Source organism: Elephantulus edwardii, unplaced genomic scaffold (assembly GCF_000299155.1).
Source record: "Elephantulus edwardii isolate Elephantulus edwardi_28Jun2011 unplaced genomic scaffold, EleEdw1.0 scaffold00377, whole genome shotgun sequence".
Classification (NCBI taxonomy): Eukaryota; Metazoa; Chordata; class Mammalia; order Macroscelidea; family Macroscelididae; genus Elephantulus; species Elephantulus edwardii.
Genome location: NW_006400127.1, coordinates 1,180,010 through 1,198,317, shown reverse-complemented (window position 1 = coordinate 1,198,317; position 18,308 = coordinate 1,180,010). Strand labels below are relative to the sequence as shown.

At 34.9% G+C, this 18,308-nt stretch overlaps 1 protein-coding gene across 1 annotated transcript in view; it reads right to left on the bottom strand.

The window, feature by feature from the left end:
- DNM1L (dynamin 1-like) overlaps positions 1-18,308 on the bottom strand; it is a 59,440-nt gene that overhangs the window by 30,390 nt on the left and 10,742 nt on the right. Inside the window, exons 2-4 of the mRNA XM_006902182.1 lie at positions 13,167-13,314; positions 5,013-5,051; positions 3,084-3,130 (exon numbers count right to left, since the gene is read on the bottom strand). Coding sequence (XP_006902244.1) covers positions 3,084-3,130; positions 5,013-5,051; positions 13,167-13,211 — 131 coding nt within the window. The 5' untranslated portion in view covers positions 13,212-13,314. The remainder of the gene's footprint in view (positions 1-3,083; positions 3,131-5,012; positions 5,052-13,166; positions 13,315-18,308) is intronic.

Below are 18,308 nucleotides of genomic sequence, written 5' to 3'. Positions count from 1 at the left end.
CTTGGAGGCCAGAATTCTGAAGCTTCATCTGACATACTTTGGATAAGTTGTTAGGAGGGACCAGTCCTTGGAGAGGGACATCATGCTTGGGAGCATGGAGGGACAGTGCAGGAGGGCGAGACCCTCAATGAGATAGATTGATTCAGTGACTGGGGTACTGGAGGGAGGTGTGTCGGAGACAGTAAGGTTGGCTCAGGATAGAGCAGGGTTCAGAGTTGTTGTACATAGAGTCGCTATGAGTTATGGTGACTTGATGGCACACAACAGCAGCAAACAGCATACATAACATAATCCTGTGTTAAGGACTTATCAATATTAATGGTCCATTGAATAATTTATTCTGCTTGCACTCACTGATGGGCAGCCTACTTTATTTCTTTGGGAGACAGATGGACAGTCCCTTTTGTGTAATTTACTGACTCTGAAAACCCACTGGAGAGTCAGCTATGAGTTGGGTCCAGCTTGAAAAAAGCACACTGCTACTGTATTTTAAAGGAGCCCTGATGGTGTTGTGCATAATATAGTAAGCTGCTAACCAAAAGGTCAGCAATTCTAATCCATCAGCTACTCTGAGAGATAGGTGTACCATGCCAAATAATGCTAACAGAATAATTATTCTCATATGATGATTAAGCAGAAAACAAGCATTATTAAATCCACAGTGTTTAACAACTACTCCTTACCTTGGTCATTCCTGGCAAATCCACAAGCGTCAGATTAACAACATTGGGTGAAAATATCTTAAGATGAATTGGTTCAGGGCTTACTCCCTAAAAAAAGTTTTTAAATAGTCTATTAAATTAATATTAAATCCCAATGAAATAAGAATAAACTTCGCTTCAAGTAGAAACATATTAAATCCTACACACACTCCCTACATCAAAAAAAGTCACCATTGATTTGACTCTAACTCGTGGTAAAGCCCTATCAGATTAATATCATATTCTACAGAAATTTCAATAATTGATAAAGTAATAGATATTTAAAAGTAAATAAACCATGATCCCTATAACATTTTAACAGTTAAAACCTAATGAAAACTATAACTTACAAATAAAAGCAATACCATCCTCACTCAAAAATTCTTATTTCCCAGGAAGCTTTTATGCAGCAGTCCTATGCACTTATATTTGCTGTATACTCTGAATTATTATTTTTTTAAAAATACTCCAATTTCCAAAGTCATGAATCAAATTCTACATCTTTACCTAGGCTGTATTATTTCTCAGGATCTTAATGGCCATGTCATTCTGTGCCATGCATAATACTTTGCCCCATATGCCCAGACAATGTTTGTGTTTTTTCCTCTGTTAAGAATCTGTCATTTTCTGGCAAGTATCTTTACAAATCCAATCTCAAAGATACTTCAGATCCTTCAAGGCTTTATGTTAGGTGTAGGGCATAATTTAAACATTCAAACATATAGAATTACTTGCATAAGATCAGAGTCTCATTTACTTCATTTTACACATGATTTAAGAAAGAGATATTCATAGATCTAGGGATAGAAGACTCTTTGAGATACTACAGAACAAAGCTTACTAAGTAAAGTATATCTTCAGCATTAATTGAACACATTCCAGGCATACAAAAATCCACTGCCATTGATTCAATTCCAACTCAGTGATCCTCTACAGTTTCCATAACACTGTTAACATGGTAAAAAGTTAGCACCCTTGTATGGGATTAAATGTTGCCACATGTGCCTTTGTAGATATCAGCATGGTAGTAAAAACAAAAAAAAAAGGGAACAGAACAGCAATAGGAATAAAGGAAAGAGGAAAAAAAAAGAAGTATTTAGCGAACAGAACAACAATAGGAATAAAGACAAAAAAAGAAGTATTTAGGGAGGAAAGGAATGGCACTTCATCACAATAAATAGTATCTTAGCCAATTTATTTTAAATTTTAGAAAATTTTGAAGAATCTTTATAATTTTAGAAAATAAAGTAATTCAGTTATTAGCTTACTACTTTTCATTTTTCACTAAAAAATTTAGCTGATTTCTCTTTCCTAAATAAATACAGTCTTATTCAGGGGTAAGAAAGAGAGTTCTGCTGATTATGTATACTTCATACATTTTAACATGATGCTTGAGTCAAAATGTGATCAGTAAAAGAAAGCTTAGCATAGTTGTAGTTGTTGTTGAGTACCGTTGAGTTGGAACCAACCCACAGCTGACCTTCCAGTGGGTTTTCAGAGGCAGTCAATCACATGGGAGGAGACTGCCCATCATTCTCCCCCAGAGCAGCTGGTGGATTTGACCTGCCTGCTTTCAGGATGGCAGCACAGCTTCTTACCACTAGGCCACCAGAGCTCCCTTTTTAGCATAGTAGTATGTAAAATGATTATCAAGTGGCATGTACATGGCAGAAACAAGAATATCTACATGAAACATTTCATATAGCACTGAAAAGAATTTTTTTTTCCAATCTGATACTTTCAAGGACCAAGATTATATAGTTTGTCCTTAGTTGCTAACTGGATGTTTGGTTTAAACCTATACCATATGAGAGGACAGGCAATTTAGTTCTGGCCAAGAATATCCTATGGAGGTCAAACTGCATGCACTGTTTAACACATATGGGTATCTATGAATAAAAACTACCTGACAATAAGAGGTTTGTTTTTGAGATTTTGGTCACACATCATATAAATAACTCCCAATTCTAAATGGACAATACTTACCTTATTATTTCCTGAAATTCTTTCCGTTTCATTTTCAATTTCTTGTCGAATTTCATCAAAATCCGTGTAAAGCTAAAAATTTAAAAAAAAACACACAAAAGCAAGCATGCTATTCAAAATGAAGGAACAAGTTCTTCAGTGGAGGATTTCTATACTTCAAAGATGTCTGTGGATTTGCTTCAGAGGTTCATAAACAAATTGTAATGTATGTGTACATATATGGGGGTTTCTGAGATAAGGATTTATAATTTTGAAGAGCTTTTCAAAGTTTCCTGGGCTCTCAACAGTTAAACCTCTCTAAATTAGAATCATTCTAAGAATCTATAATTACTTACACATATACACAAAAATATTTTCATTATGTTATTTCTGTATTATATATTCTTGTGTGATTACCTTATTTTTGGTGTGGAGAAATTTACCCCATTCTTCTGCTTCAACTCCTGGAAAAAGAAAAACTCATTTACTAGAAACTATGGAAATTACTTGTTATCTTTCTTTAGGGATTTAAAAGGCAGTTTAATTTTTGTTAATTATAAATTAACTATTGCTAAGACCTGCTATATTAAACATTTCTCATTTTAAAAATGATATTGTGTACAGGCAATCCGCAGGTAACTAACAAGACTCATTCCTAACTGAATCTTTTAAGTCTTTAAGCAATATTTGTAAGTTGAGGGCAGAACGTTCTTATTTACCTTAATAAAAGAAAAATCACAAAGTCTTTTCGGTGATTTAAATATAGCTTATGCAGCAAATAAAAGTGAGTATAGGAGTTAATCATTTCAGTGAGGGAAAATGTACATAACCATTAATGATAAATAGGACTTGTCTTAAAGTCATGGATCTCAACCAGGGGTCAGCCTATATCAGGTAGAGGATTTCACAATTTCCCGATTCATTTAAAATTTAGATTTCATAAAACCTAAGTATCCATCAACAGATGACTAGATAAACTATGGTAAATACATACAATGTTAAAGAATAATGATTTTGTGAAACACTGTAACACAGATGAACCTGGAGGAATTATGCTGAGTGAAATAAGCCAGACACAAAAAGCAAATACCATATGAGCACAGTATCATAAAAAAGCTAAGGAATAGTATGCATATAGAATGGAACATTCTTTGATGATTACTAAGGTATAGAGGAGAAAAAGGAATAATTATAAAGTAAAAAATTAATTACATAATAGTAAGTTGGGTGAAAGAATCGCTAAATAAGGGGAGAGAAAAGAGAATTTTGGGTTCATGAATAAAATCACTTTATATTAAAAGGCACATGTTGCAAAAAATATTATACATAAAAGCATTATTATTTATAAAAGTACTCAGAATTCTTCTAACACAAATTAAATGTAATAGTTCACATATAATTCAAAAAGACTGAAAAATGTGAATGAAATTACTCATTTTCAAACTAATTTTTGTTGTTTCCCTGCTACCTATAAAAGTCACAATCTGTCATAACTTTACCGAGGTCAGAACTACTCAATTAGTTTATATCAATGTGATATTTTCCAAAGAAAAGAAATGAAATGGAGAAAACTAAAACCATCCTGGCATATGCATTGTATGAAGTTTCTAGTTTCCAGTCTTGGGTCTTTAAAACCTGAACTTGCTAGGCAAAAGGAGAACATTAACTAGATATACTATGTGAAGTGAACTAAAAACTTGAATACCAAGTTTCATTCTCTTTTTCCCAAAGAAGCTAGAAATATTTAATTATAGGAAGATAGTCAACTTGGCCTCCACCAAGCACAGCTATTCTGCTTTACTAAATTCACAGAAGCTGACATTTCTTCACAATTAAGTTTATTAAAGAATGCATTATAATCCCTGTTAAGTAAAAAAAAAAATGACTGCAAGATATTCATATAAATATTTACTGAGAAAAAGGTGGGTCAATTCTTTGGTGGAATAAAGGTAAGTAAAACTGGATCCTGTTTACAAGTAAAATGCTCACCTACTTGCAGCTTAGTACCTTCTTCCAAGAAGTTTCATTGGAGAGTCTAGAGTAATCTAGGTGATTAGAACTCACAGAGACAGGGTACTCCATTCTAAATGGGTATGTTTATCTTATCATATCAGAGACACCCAGCTTCACAAGCATGTTTTTAAAAATAAAATAAATTACATTCACCACCAAAAAAGCTTCCATTTTGATGCAATGCCAAAAGATAACAAGAATATTAACACCTGCAATCAATGTGGATAGGCAAATAAAAATGGAAGGGGGAAAAATGCAGACAGCCTGTAAGAGTACAAAAGCACACATGCAGGCATGAAAGAAAAAAGGGTCAAAATCAAAGATAAAGGAAACCTTTAGAAAGGTGTCTTGAGTTTTTCCATGTAGCAGGGTCTGTAGTTAAAGAGAAACAGCACAGAATAATAATTTTAGTGCTTATCACTGAGATTTTAAATCTTAAAAAAAAATAAAATGTGCAGAAATTTAGACATAGTTCAAATGCACACAGCATTCAGTTACTCAAAAGATATCTAACATTAGAAAGATGTATATAATTTTAAATGGGATATATATAAGTCAAGCATATTATATGTTATATTTTTAACATTTTAAGTACATTTGTCATTGCTTCTAATTCTTACACAAATGAATTAGAATTAATCAGATATTTAAAATTTTCTCTTAGACATCTGAAGTTCTAGGAAACAAATAAAAATAGGATTTGGAAAACATTAATTACCTGAGAAGAATGAACCACAACAACAACAAAAAATACTAAACACATCTTTCACAGCCCTTAATAGTTAATAAAAAACTCTGTCAGCTAAGAGGTCATTTTCTTTGAAATATATATTGCATTTGTCAGAACAAAGAATAACACAAAAGTTACTGTTCACCTTTGGGGATTCAATCCTGAGGGGAATGACTACATGCATTGCATGGACTGCAGCCTCCAGTGCAGAATAATTAGCCCTATCTTGTCCCTTAGTTCTTTTTCATTTTTTAAGATGCAAGTCAGTTTTGAATTCAACCTCTCATACACTGTTTTTATAACATTAATTACAGTGTTTTCTCTTAATTCTTATATATAATTTTACTTCCTTTCTGAGGTAACTGATTGCTTTCACAAATAGGTTAGTCAAGTAGGGGTCACAACATCTATATTTTTAGGCTTTATTTAATTAAACATACATATTTGCATAAAACAAAAACATTTTGTTTAAAAACTTTTCCCAGTATAAACTTTCAAATATCCATTGATATATTAAGAACTATAATAGCACAATTTTGGGGGTTTTGTTTTTTAATTTTCTACTAATTAATTTACAAAATTTGAATACATTGTTTTATAGAAATTTTTCAATTTCCCTCACCCCCCACCCATCAAATTGTACAACCCCATGATTACTCCCTTCTCCCCGTGCACATGCTCATCCCTCTACTTCCACCCTCTCCACCCACCCTGGATCCTTATACTCATTTTACAATAATAGTTTTATACAATATTTATCCTGTGGGACTCAGTTCACTCAGCAAAATGCTCTCGAGTCCCTCCCAAGTTAAGTAATAATTAATAATTTGCAAAACCATTGGTCTTGCATGCTACATAGTATTCTATTGTGTGAATATACCATAAATTTCTCAATCCATTCATTAGTGGTTGGACATTTGGGCTCTTTCTATGTTTTTGTGATGGTGAATAAAGCTGCTATGAACACTGGTGTACAAATCTCCATTTGTGCCTCAGTTCTCATTTTCTCAGGGTATATTCCAAGTAATGGAATAGCTGGGTCATATGAAATTTCTATGTTCAGCTTTTTGAGGAAGCGCCAAACTGCCTTCCAGAATGGCTATACCATTTTACAATCCCACCAACAATGTATAAGAGTTCCTTTCTCAAAAGAAAAAGAAAAAAGAAAAAAATACCATGGCTTAGATAAGGTAGTTTAGTCTTTAACACTTGCTGCAAATGACAGCTATAGCTGTCATGATTTTAATTAATAGAAAAAGAAACATAGTACATTAAAAAAAAAAAAGAGAGTTCCTTTCTCACCACATCCTCTCCTACATTTATTACTTGCTGTCCTGTTAAACTTTGCCACTGTTAACTGGAGTGAGATGATACCTCAATGTGGTTTTGATTTGCATCTCTTTTACTGTCTGTGATTTGGAGCATTTCTTCATGTATCTGTTTGCCAGTTAAATATCTTCCTCTGTGAAAATTCTTTCCATGTCTTTTGCCCATTTTATAACTGGGTTATCAGTCTTTTTCTTGTGGAGGCCCGTAAGTATTCTATAAACTTTTCTTATAAGACTTTTGTCTGAGATGGTACTACCAAATGTTTGTTCCAGTCTGTAGGTTTTCTTTTCACCCTGTTGGGAAAAGGTTTTGATGCACAAATGGATTTAATCTTTAGAAGGTCCCATGCATCTATTTTCATTCTGTTCAGATTGTGAATTTCTGGTCATATTTGGCAGTCTCTTTATAACTTGGACTAGCGCTTCTAAGCTTGATCCCAGTTTATCTCTGATGAGCATTATTATGGTTTTGGGCTTTACTCCCAGATCTCTGATCCACCTTGAGTTGATTTTTGTATATAGTATGAGATGTGGATCCTGTTTTCAGCTTTCTGCAATAAGCAGTCTAGTTTAGCCAGCATCATATGTTGAAGAGATTATCATTTCCACATTCGATAGTTTTGATTGCCTTGTCAAATATCAGTTGACCATAGATAGCTGGGTCTATTTCTGAGTTCTCATTTGTGTTCCATTGGTCTATGTGCCTGTCATTGTACCAGTATCATGCTGTTTTGGCTACCACTGCTGTGTATTAGGTTTTGACATCAGAGAGTGCTATGCCTCCAACCTCATTTTTGTTTCTCAGAAGTTTTTTTCTTATTTGGGGTCTTTTGCCTCTCCAAATAAATTTGATAATTTCCCTTTCAATCGTCTTGAAAAATGAATTTGGTATCTGGATTGGGATTGCATTAAACATGTAGATTGCTTTTGGTAGGATTGTCATTTCACAATATTGAGTCTTCCTATGAATGAAAAGAACATATTTTTCCATTTCTTTAGGTCGTTTTTTCTTTCTTTTTTAAAATTTATTACTAATTTCAGTAAAAATTTACAGAGACTTTGGACTTCCCTTCATTCATTGTTGCACTTTTCTCCCCTCCTAACCTTGTCCCCTAGTACACTACCCTCCTATCATGAAAAAAATACCTAATCACCTATCCCTTTTAAACAGTTTTCTCCATCTGTTTCAATGCAGTATACATTATTTAACCTATCTTTCTCAGTCTCTCCCCAACCCCAAGGTCAGTCCTGTTTTATAACAATGGCACCATGCAGTATTTGGCTTTTTGTGACTGAGATACTTCACTCAGCATAATGTCCTCCAGGGTCACTTATTTTGAATAATATTGGATTAGTTGCTTGTTTTTCAATGCAGCATAGTATTCCATTGTGTGAATATACCACAGCTTCTCTATCCATTCGTTTGTTGATGGGCACCTGGGTTGTTTCCAACTCCTTGCTATTGTGAACAAAGCCGCAATAAACATGGGTGTGCATATGTCTGCATGTCAGTTATGGTCTCTTTGGGGTATATTCCCAGTAGTACAATTGCTGGGTCAAATGGTATCTCTATTTGCAACTTTTTGAGAAAATGCCATACCGCCTTCCACAGTGGCTGCACCATTTTACACTTCCACCAACAGTGAATAAGGGTTCCAGTTTCTCCACAACCTTGCCAGCATTTGTTTCTTGCTGTTCTGTTAAATTCTGCTAATATGACTGGGGTGAGATGATATCTCATAGTTGTTTTTATTTGCATCTCTCTGAGAGCTAGGGATTTTGAACATTTTTTTCATGTGCTTGTTAGCCATCTGAATGTCTTCTTCATGTCCTGTGCCCATTTTCCTATTGGATTATTTACCTTTATCTTGTTGTGGTGCTCAAATATTTTATAAATTCTGGATATAAGTCCCTTATCTGATATGTGATTACCAAATACTTTTTCCCCAGTTGGTAGCTTCCCTTTTTACCGTGTGGGAGAAGTTTTTGTTCTTTAGGTCTTTTAGTGTGTCTTTCAGAAATGCTCTGTAGTTTTCTTTGTACAGGTCTTTTGTATCTCTAATTAGGTTCACTGCCAAATATCTCAATTTGTGGTTGGCTACTGTAATTGATATTGCTTTCTTGGTTTCCTTCTCTGAGTTCTCTGTGTTACTGTAGAGGAATCCTATTGATTTTTTTGGATATTAATCTTAAATCCTGCCACTCAACTAAATTGGCCTATTAACTCTAACAGTTTTTTTGTTGAGTCTTTGGGGTTTTCTCAGTACACTATCATATCGTCTGCATATAGCAACAGTTTAACCATCTCTTTGCCAATCTGGATGCCTTTTCTTTCTTTCTCTTGTCATATTGCCCTAGCAAGCACTTCCAATACAATACTGAAAAAAAAGTGGTGGCAGTGGGCATCCTTATCTGGTCCCTGTTTGCAAGGAAAATGTTTTTAGTCTTTCTCCATTGAGAATGATATTGGCTCTTGGTTTTGCATATATCCTTTTCACTATGTTGAGGAAATTCCCTTCTATTCCAATTTTGCTGAGTGTCTTTATTAGGAAGAGGTGTTGGATTTTGTATGCCTTTTCTGAATCAATTGCTAAGATCATATGGTTCTTGTTACTTATTTTGTTAATATAATGAATTACATTGATTGTTTTACTTATGTTGAACCATTCTTGCAAAATTATTATGAATCCCACTTGATCACGGTGAATTTTTTTTTTTTTATGTGCTTTTGGATTCCATTGGGTAGGATTTTGTTAATGATTTTTGCATCTATATTCATGACAGATATTGGTCTGTAGTTTTGTTTCTTGGTACTATCTTTGCCTGGTTTTGGTATTAGGGTTATGCTTGCTCTTTAATCAGCATGTTGCCGGTAGATGTCTGTCAAAAGAGGAAATCTAAGTAAAGTTTGATTTCTTACAAACATTTGAAGATAACTGTGCAGTACAAAGTTCAAATTCAAACTAAATTACCACACTACTACAAGAGTTTGATTTTGTTTTTAGTAAGCATTTAACAGAAAATTTGTTCACAGTGGTGGAACTGAAAGTCAAACAGAAATGTTATACAAAATCCCATAAATCTATGGGATAGCAAGGATCTTCCATTAAATAAATTTTCTTGAGATATATATATCTATCTATATATACATCTATATATAGATAAATATATAAAACTATTTTTAGAAAGCTTTGATGAATTACGTTTCTCCATTTCATTTTAGAATACACTCTTCTTAAATTAACCAATTTTGATAAACCTAGGCCTTTTTAAAAAAACAAAACATATTAAGTACTTAAGGGCTATAAATCCCCATCCAATAGTTAGACACAGATTTTCTACTCCCTTTTTCAAAAGTTCTTCGTCTGCTTGTCTTTTCTCCCTTCCTCCTCCTTCTTTGTAGTTTTCCCTCATCAAGTATTTTGAACTGTCACTAATTATATGGCTTATGTACATCACGGTTTCTAATTTCCTCTGGGTTAATATCATTTATTATAGACTTACATTCAGTGCCTAGTCAGTCCACTAGGTTCCAAGGCACAACCACCTTCCTTGGGTTTGCAAGGCTGGAAATTTAATAGGAAGAAACTTCCCATCTTTCTTGCAAGGCCCCTCAAGTGGATTCAAAATACCATATTTGCAGTCCTTGGCTTAGCAGCACAATTCACTGCAGACCATACCACAGTGATGGGCCAGAATAATTTATACCAAAGATATAGAGGTTCTGATGAGAAATTATCCTAAAATAAGCCACATTTGTTGTTGTTGTTGTTATGTGCCATCGAGTCACTTGTGACTCATAGCAACCCTACGTACAAGAGCCCTAAATACAGTTCGATCCTGTGCCAACCTCGCCATCCCAGACACACTCATTCCCACCACTCCACTCATAGAATCGATCCATCTCATCAAGGGTCTTCCTCTCCTGCATTGTCCCTCCACTCTCCCAAACATGATGTCCCTCTCCAAGGACCAGTCCCTCCTTGCAACATGCCCAAAGTATGTCAGACAGAGCTTCAGAATCCTTGACTCCAAGGAGTATTCTGGCTTCACCAACTCCAAGACAAACCTGTTTGTTCTCCTAGCAGTCCATGGTATATTCAACACTCTTCTCCAGCACCACAGCTCAAAGGCATCAATTCTCTTTCTGTCATCCCTCTTCACTGCCCAGCATAGCACGTAATTGCGAAGACTATAGCCTGGATCAGGCACACCTTAGTCTCCAACCTGGCCTGACATCGTTGCTCTTTAGTACTCTTGAGAGGTCCCTCACAGCTGACTTTTAGTACTCAAAATTAATGAACTCTATTTGTTGGTCTGTAAAATCTAGCTTAATTGTTTTTCTATATGAAAATAAGCACTAAGCTGGAAGTGAATGTGTGTGTGTAAATATAATTAGATTTACTAACCATAACCAAGAAGAGGTCAGTAAAACACAGTAGACACACAAGGAGAGATAATCATGAGTTTATACTTCTATAGCTAAGTCATACATCCTTTTCTAACAAGCAAAATAGACAATACCCACATTTGCAAATATGATTCTGAGAGTTGGGCTTTCATTTGTCCTTTTCAAGGTTACTGAAAAAAGTCAAACTTAAAGGAAGAGGCCCAGTGTCATATAGTTTTAAAATCTTTTTAAGTTATTTGGCAAATTTATTTAATGAAATCAGTTAGTGGAAATGAAATATAAAAATGTATTCTACATATTTGAGGCTGAACTTATTAATCAGTAAATTCAAGGTTTAGAATTTCTGTAAAAAACAAATACTACAGAGAAATGAAGTGCTATGTAGCATACCTAATACATTAAGGCTCTTACATATTCGTTAGCAGTCTATTCAAAAATGTTTATTAATATGTAGACTTTCATTAATTTGCTTTAATAACTACCTTTCTAAAGTCATAAGAAAGATCAGTATAGGATGTGATTTAAAACTCATCACCAATAACTTCAATAATTAAGAAAAATCAGATACAAAAATTAAAGTAGCTTTAATTTCATCAATACTGCTATCCAATCAGAACATAAATAGGATGAAACTGTATTAAATATGGACTTTTGTACCTGAGAAATAAGCATGGTAAATCTATTGCAAAAGTAATTTAATTATAAAATCTCATTCACAAGTTTTGTAAATAAGACAGTCCAAATCGAACAGTGAACAAAACAGGAATATCAAACATACTACTGCGATCAACATTTGAAACCTCTTTTAATACATTTAAGTATGAGTAATATAAAAGACATACTTAAGAAGTAATAAAATCTGCTGATACATATGGTTAACAATTAAAGCACATTCCATTTACCTACTTAAAAGAAAAGAATAGTGCATATTTTCTTCTTTTAAAACTCCTTAACTATTCATATATTACATTAAAAATATAGCCTAATAGAGTTCAGCAGGAGACAGAAGAGCCTGAACATGAGGAAGAGGAAGTTATCTTAAAAAATAATGGGTTGGCTTGAATTGGCATTAACAGGACAACAGCTAGTTTGGTGTGATTTTTATATAGGTAAGCCTCAACGAGAGGGATAGTTTAAAAAGCAAAACAAAAACTCCTCTATAAATCATATTCACCTTAAAATAAGAGAGAAATAAATCAGCCTCCCTTAGCAAATAGTTAAGACTAGAAAAGGGAAGGTGAGGTAGCATTGTCAAGATGAAAAACAGGGTTTTTTTTTTTTTATTATTAAATTTTATTAGTTTCAATGAACATTCACAGGAATTCTGGGCTTTCACTCCTTCATTGCCGCACCATTCTCTCCACCCTCCTCCCCAGTTTGTTCTTCTTCCCCGCCATCCGAATGTCTGTTTTAATTGTCCAATTGCCACAGTGCTGAAAAACAGTTATTTAATTTTGCTTAAAACAACTAGAATCTAAATGATGTCAATTCTAATTCAAAGGTGGGGGCTGGTATTTTAAATACTAGAAAGGAAATTTGAAAAAGCAGACACAAAAAATGAACCCTGTTTACTAAGTATCTTACAGAAAATCCTTCATTAAAATTTATAGAGTATTAAAGACAGTTAAGCAGGTGTGGCAGTCTCTTCCACAATAGCTTGCCTCTGGAACCCTATGAACCTGGAGAAAGGACGAAAATGATATAGGAAGTGTCCAGGTCTTCATTCATAGGGTCACTATGAGTCACCTGCAACTCTATGGCACTTAACAACAACAACATTAATGACAGTTGTCTAAGGATCTAGATGATCAAAAAAAAGGACTATTCCTAATAATGTTATTCACAGTCCTCCAAAATAACAGAAATTACTCTTTTTTTTAAAAAGCATGAGAAAAATGAATATTATTTCTCTTCACAGACTAATGGTTTTTATATGACTCTAATTTCTAATTAATGTATTTTTAAGAACAGAGCAAAGATAAATTTTAAAAGCATTCTTATCCCAATTCTGAATTTACCATTTTCTTCTCCTGTTGTTTTTCGTTTATCTTCTGGTGCAACATGGACCAGCTGCAGGATGAGAGGCCTCCGAGTGACAATACCAGTACCTCTGGGAAGCAGGTCTCTCCCTACGAGGCTTTCTAACACTGAGCTTTTTCCACTGCTCTGAAAACAAAATACACAAAGCAATAGGAATATATCAAATTTATTGAAACTCACAAAAAGCAGAACACAAAGAAATAATTTCATAAGAAAAATTATTACAGAGGACCCTTTCAAATTAAAATTTATATTTTCTATATGTAATCTTTATTTCTAAAAAGTAAGCACAGACAATAAAAACCTTATCCCATTCCTTATTTTTCCTACCTTTTATGATCTCTGCTAACCAGGTTTCCAATACCTGTATATTTAATATATAAAATCATGCCAGTAATATGTAAATACGTTAAATTGGTTTTTTCTCTAACATTATTTTTAATTGTAACAATCAAAGTTAGTATTCCACATTTGTTGTTGTTATATGTCATCAGGTTGCCTGTGACCCACAGCGACCCTATGTACAGCAGCTCTGAACCCTGCCCTGTCCTGAGTCAATTTCACTAATTCCAACACACTAACCCCCATTGTCCAAGTTACTGTATCAATCTATCTTATCCAGGGTCTTCCACTCATGCGCTATCCCTCCACCCTTCCCAGCATAATGTCCTTCTCCAAGGACGAGTCTCTCCTGGCCACGTACCCAAAGAATGTGAGACAGGGCTTCAAAATCCTAGCTTCCAAGGAGAAATTTGGTTTTAACCCTCTCCAAGACAGACCTATTTGTTTTTTTGGCAGTCCGTGGTATGTTCAAGACTCTTCTCCAGCACCACAATTCAAAGGTATCAATTCTTCTTCTGTCATCCTTAGGCATCAACTGTTCTTCTGTCATCCTTAGTCCTTGTCCAGCTCTCTAAAGCATAACAAATAACTGCAAAGACCATGGCCTGGATTAGATGCACCTTAGTCTCTAGACGGTCACCGTTGCTTTTCAGTGCTCTAGAGAGGTCCCTGACAGCAGATACTCCCATTGCAATTCATCTTTGATTTCCTGACTAAGAGTGTTGATTGCTGAGCCTAGCAAGCAACTGTTATTGTTAACAAGCAAGTTGTAATTGTTAACAACCTCAATCTCTTCTCCATCTATCATGGTGCTGCCAATTGGTGAGAATTTCTGTGTTTAATAGTTAAGTAATAAATGTTTTCAATTAAGACATTTGAATGGTTTTCAGTTTCTGTATTATTAACTATCCTCGAATAAACATGCTTACACATATAATCTTACACATTTTTTTCTATTAATTCAAAAAATTATTGCAGCAGTACATGAACTACCAGAAATTCAAGCTGAATTCATACAGAATACTAGAAAGATGTTTATGTTTTATAAACAAGTACATATGTGGTTCATAACAAATTATGGATACTACTGAGAAGAATGGAAATTCCAGAATATGTAACTGTTTTCATGTGGAATAAAGAGACCAAGCAGTCATTCAAACCAGACAAGGTTTAAAATGGTTTATAATGAGAACAGGTGTACATCAGGGTTATATCCTTTCACCGTACTTCTTAAACTGTATGCTGAGCAAGTAACCCAAGAAACTAGACTATATGGAGAATGCAACATCAGGATTAGAGAACATTTATTAACAACAAGCAGCATGCAGATAACTCAGTCTTGCTAGGTAAAGACACAGAGGGCTTGAAGCACTGAGTGGTGAATATCAAGATTGTAGCTGTCAGTATAGACCACACATTTCAATACCAAGAAAACAAAAATGCTCACAATAAACAACCATTATTGGACCAATAAATAACATTATAATAAATGGAAAAAATATGGATGTTATCAAGGATTTCAATTTACTTGAATTCACAGTTAACACCCATGGAAGCATCAGTCAAGAAACCAAACATATGGGATTAGAAATCTACAGCAAAAAACTTTTTTAAAAATGCTAAAGCAAAGATGTCACTACTAAGGTGGATTGATCCCAGTCAGTATTTTCAGTCACCTTTTATCTATCTTGGAAGAAGTACAGCCAGAATGCTGCTTGAAGGCAAAGACAGAAAGTCTCATCCTTGGAAAAGACATGATGAGGAGTAAAGTAGTAGGTCAGTGAAAGTGAGGAAGGTACTCGAGATTTCGGACAGCTGTAACTCTCACAGGAGAAGATAACCCATCTTCCCCCTGAGAATCTGCTGGTAGATCTGAACTGGCAGAGAGGCACTGCCTTTAGGTTATCAACACAGCTTCCAACAGACTACTAAACCTCCCACAAGCGTGGAAAAGTTGGAGAACTCGTCCCTTGATGATAAGAATGTAAATGCAGTTTAGTGATTCCTTTAAAAAATGAAAATTACCACATTGCAGAAAGAGAGAATAAGAAGTAACTGTGGGATAAATAGATTTTTTTTCCCCCCTGAGGTGATAAAATGCTTTGGACCTCAAAGAAGTGTTGATTGTGCAACATTTCTGAGTATACTAAATGCCACTGAGTTGTATACTTTAAAATAGTTAACTTTATGTTGATTTTCACCTCAATTTTTTTTAATGCTAAAGAAAAAAAAAACCCCAACAACTCCAGTGCATGATCTTATGCGAAGGAAAGAACAAGCATATACGCCAAAGAACTGAAAAGCAGTAATATAGCAAATGCTTATATATTCACATAGGATAAAAACAACCAAATGAATCAACAGATGGATGAATAAGCAATAGCTACTAAATACACCCACAATGGAATATATTCAACGATAAAAACAAATTAAGTCCTGAAATGTGTTATGTGAATGAACCATGTTATTACACTAAGTCAAAGATACCAAATACAAAAGGTAATACAATGTATGAATCCAGGTATATGAGATATTCAGAACAGGTAAATATATAGAGACAGAAGACAGACAGGTAGGTGCTGGTTGATAGGCACTGGGGGGAAAGGATAAAAAAAAGTGTTTAATAAATATCATTTTCTTCTAAGGTGATGAAAATACTTTGGACCTGGCAGAAGTGATGGCCACACAACACCATGAGTATACTAAATGCCACTGACTTGTACACTTTAAAATAGTTAATTTTATGTTAAATAAAATTCACCTCAATTATTTAAAAGTTCAAAGAAAAAAGTTTCACTTTTAAAATTCAGCAGAAAACATACATAAGAAGGAATAAAAACCGTGACCAATATTTATACCAAAGAAAAATTAACACCTCTGAGCTGTTGTGCTAGAGAGCACAGAAAATCCCATGGATGGCCAATAGAACAAACAGGAATGTCTTGGAGAGGGTGCAGCCTGAGTGCTGCTTTGCAAGAATGATGAGGCTTCACCTCACATACAATAGGCATGTTGCTAGGAGGGGATATTCCTTGGAGAGGGACATGATAGTGGGGAGGGTGGAGGGTCGGCGAAGGAGAGGAAGAAGACTTGTCAACCAGGTGGGTTGACATTGACTGCCACAATAGGTGTGTCAGGAAGTGTTAGGATGGCACAGGATAGAACAGGGTTCAGATCTTCTGTTCACAGGGTCACTCTGAGTCGTATTTGACTAGATGGCACCTAACAACAACAGCTAACTTAATGAAGCCATCACCTCTGCAAACATGAGACAGATGTAGTTTTATCAAGCAAGAAGAGGTAAGAAAACAAAAGCTAAAAAGTAAATAGTAGTGCTCAAAGAAAGGGCAGGACACAAAAGATACATTAAACTGAAAAGGATTGGCTGTAAGGGAAGGAAATAGGAAGAGGGGCTGTGTTCTTTAAAATTCTAGAATGAGTTAACACATAAAAGACCAAAACAAGTGTGACTGAAGAAACTGAAGAGTCATATATTCATCCTGAGCATAATGTAAAATAGTATAGGTTCTATAAAAATCAAAGTGGCAAGTTCTCAGAAAGTTAAACGTAGATTTATCATAGGACCTAGCAACTCTTCCTAGGTATATACCCAAGAAAACTAAAGCATATGCTCATAAAAAAATTTAGAAATATGTTCACAGCAACCTTTCTCATAATAGCCTCCCCCCCCACCAAAGGAAACCATGACCTAGTTCATAGTACTAACTTAAATGCCACACTTTAGACAGTTTAAATTCACCAGCAGCTTGGAAGGAGAAAGATGGGTAGTCCTTGGTATGATGTACAGCCTTGGAAACCCAATGGAGGGAAAGCCAGTTTGCATTTGAAGGCAATAGACAAGAGAAGCAACAAGCATGTTTATCAGCTGGTAAGGGGTAAATACAAGATGTAATGTTCACAGAAAAGAACAGTACTCAACCATAAATAAAAATGAAGCTCTGATAACTTGCTACAACATGTATAAACCTTGAAAAGGTTAAGTGAAACTTTAGCCAATCACAAGTCATATACTGTATCTACTGTTCGAATCTATTTACTTGAAATGTTTAGAATAGGCTTATCCATGGAAAAACAAAGTAGTCTGGTGCTTGCCAGGGCCAAGGAGAAGGGGAAAAGAGAAGTGATGCCAATGAGTATGGGTTTCATTTTGGGGGAATAAAAAATGCTCTGGAATTACATAGTCATGATCACACACCCTTGTGAATATACTAGAAGACACTGAATTCAGTGTACATTTCTAAATGGTGACTCTTATGTTGGATTAATTATGTGGCCTAGCAGTAAGAATGATTTGCAGTCAGTTGAAGACTTATCCTACTTTGGCCTTTAAGGAAGTTTTGCTTCTACAGAAATACCCACCCACCCAGAACTGTTACTCACTGGTCCCAATACTACTAAATATACAAACAGTAAATCTCAGCGTCTACAACCAAATGACCACCTCACAACCTATTTGTGTCTGTCACTTTCTCAGATTCACATTGCCTAGTCACAGCTCATTACAAAGACAGAAGTGTAAGAAAAGACCAAAATGGATGTCAGAAGAAACTCTGAAGATTGCACTGGAGCGTAGAGAAGCCAAAGCACAAGGAAGGATAGATCCTAAAGAGCTGAACAGAAGATTCCAAAAAACAGCTCGGAATGACAAAGCAAAATATTACAATGAAATGTGCGAGGAGCTAGAGTTGGAAAATCAAAAGGGCCGAACTCGTTCAGCATTTCTTAAGCTCAAGGAACTGAAGAACAAATTCAAACCT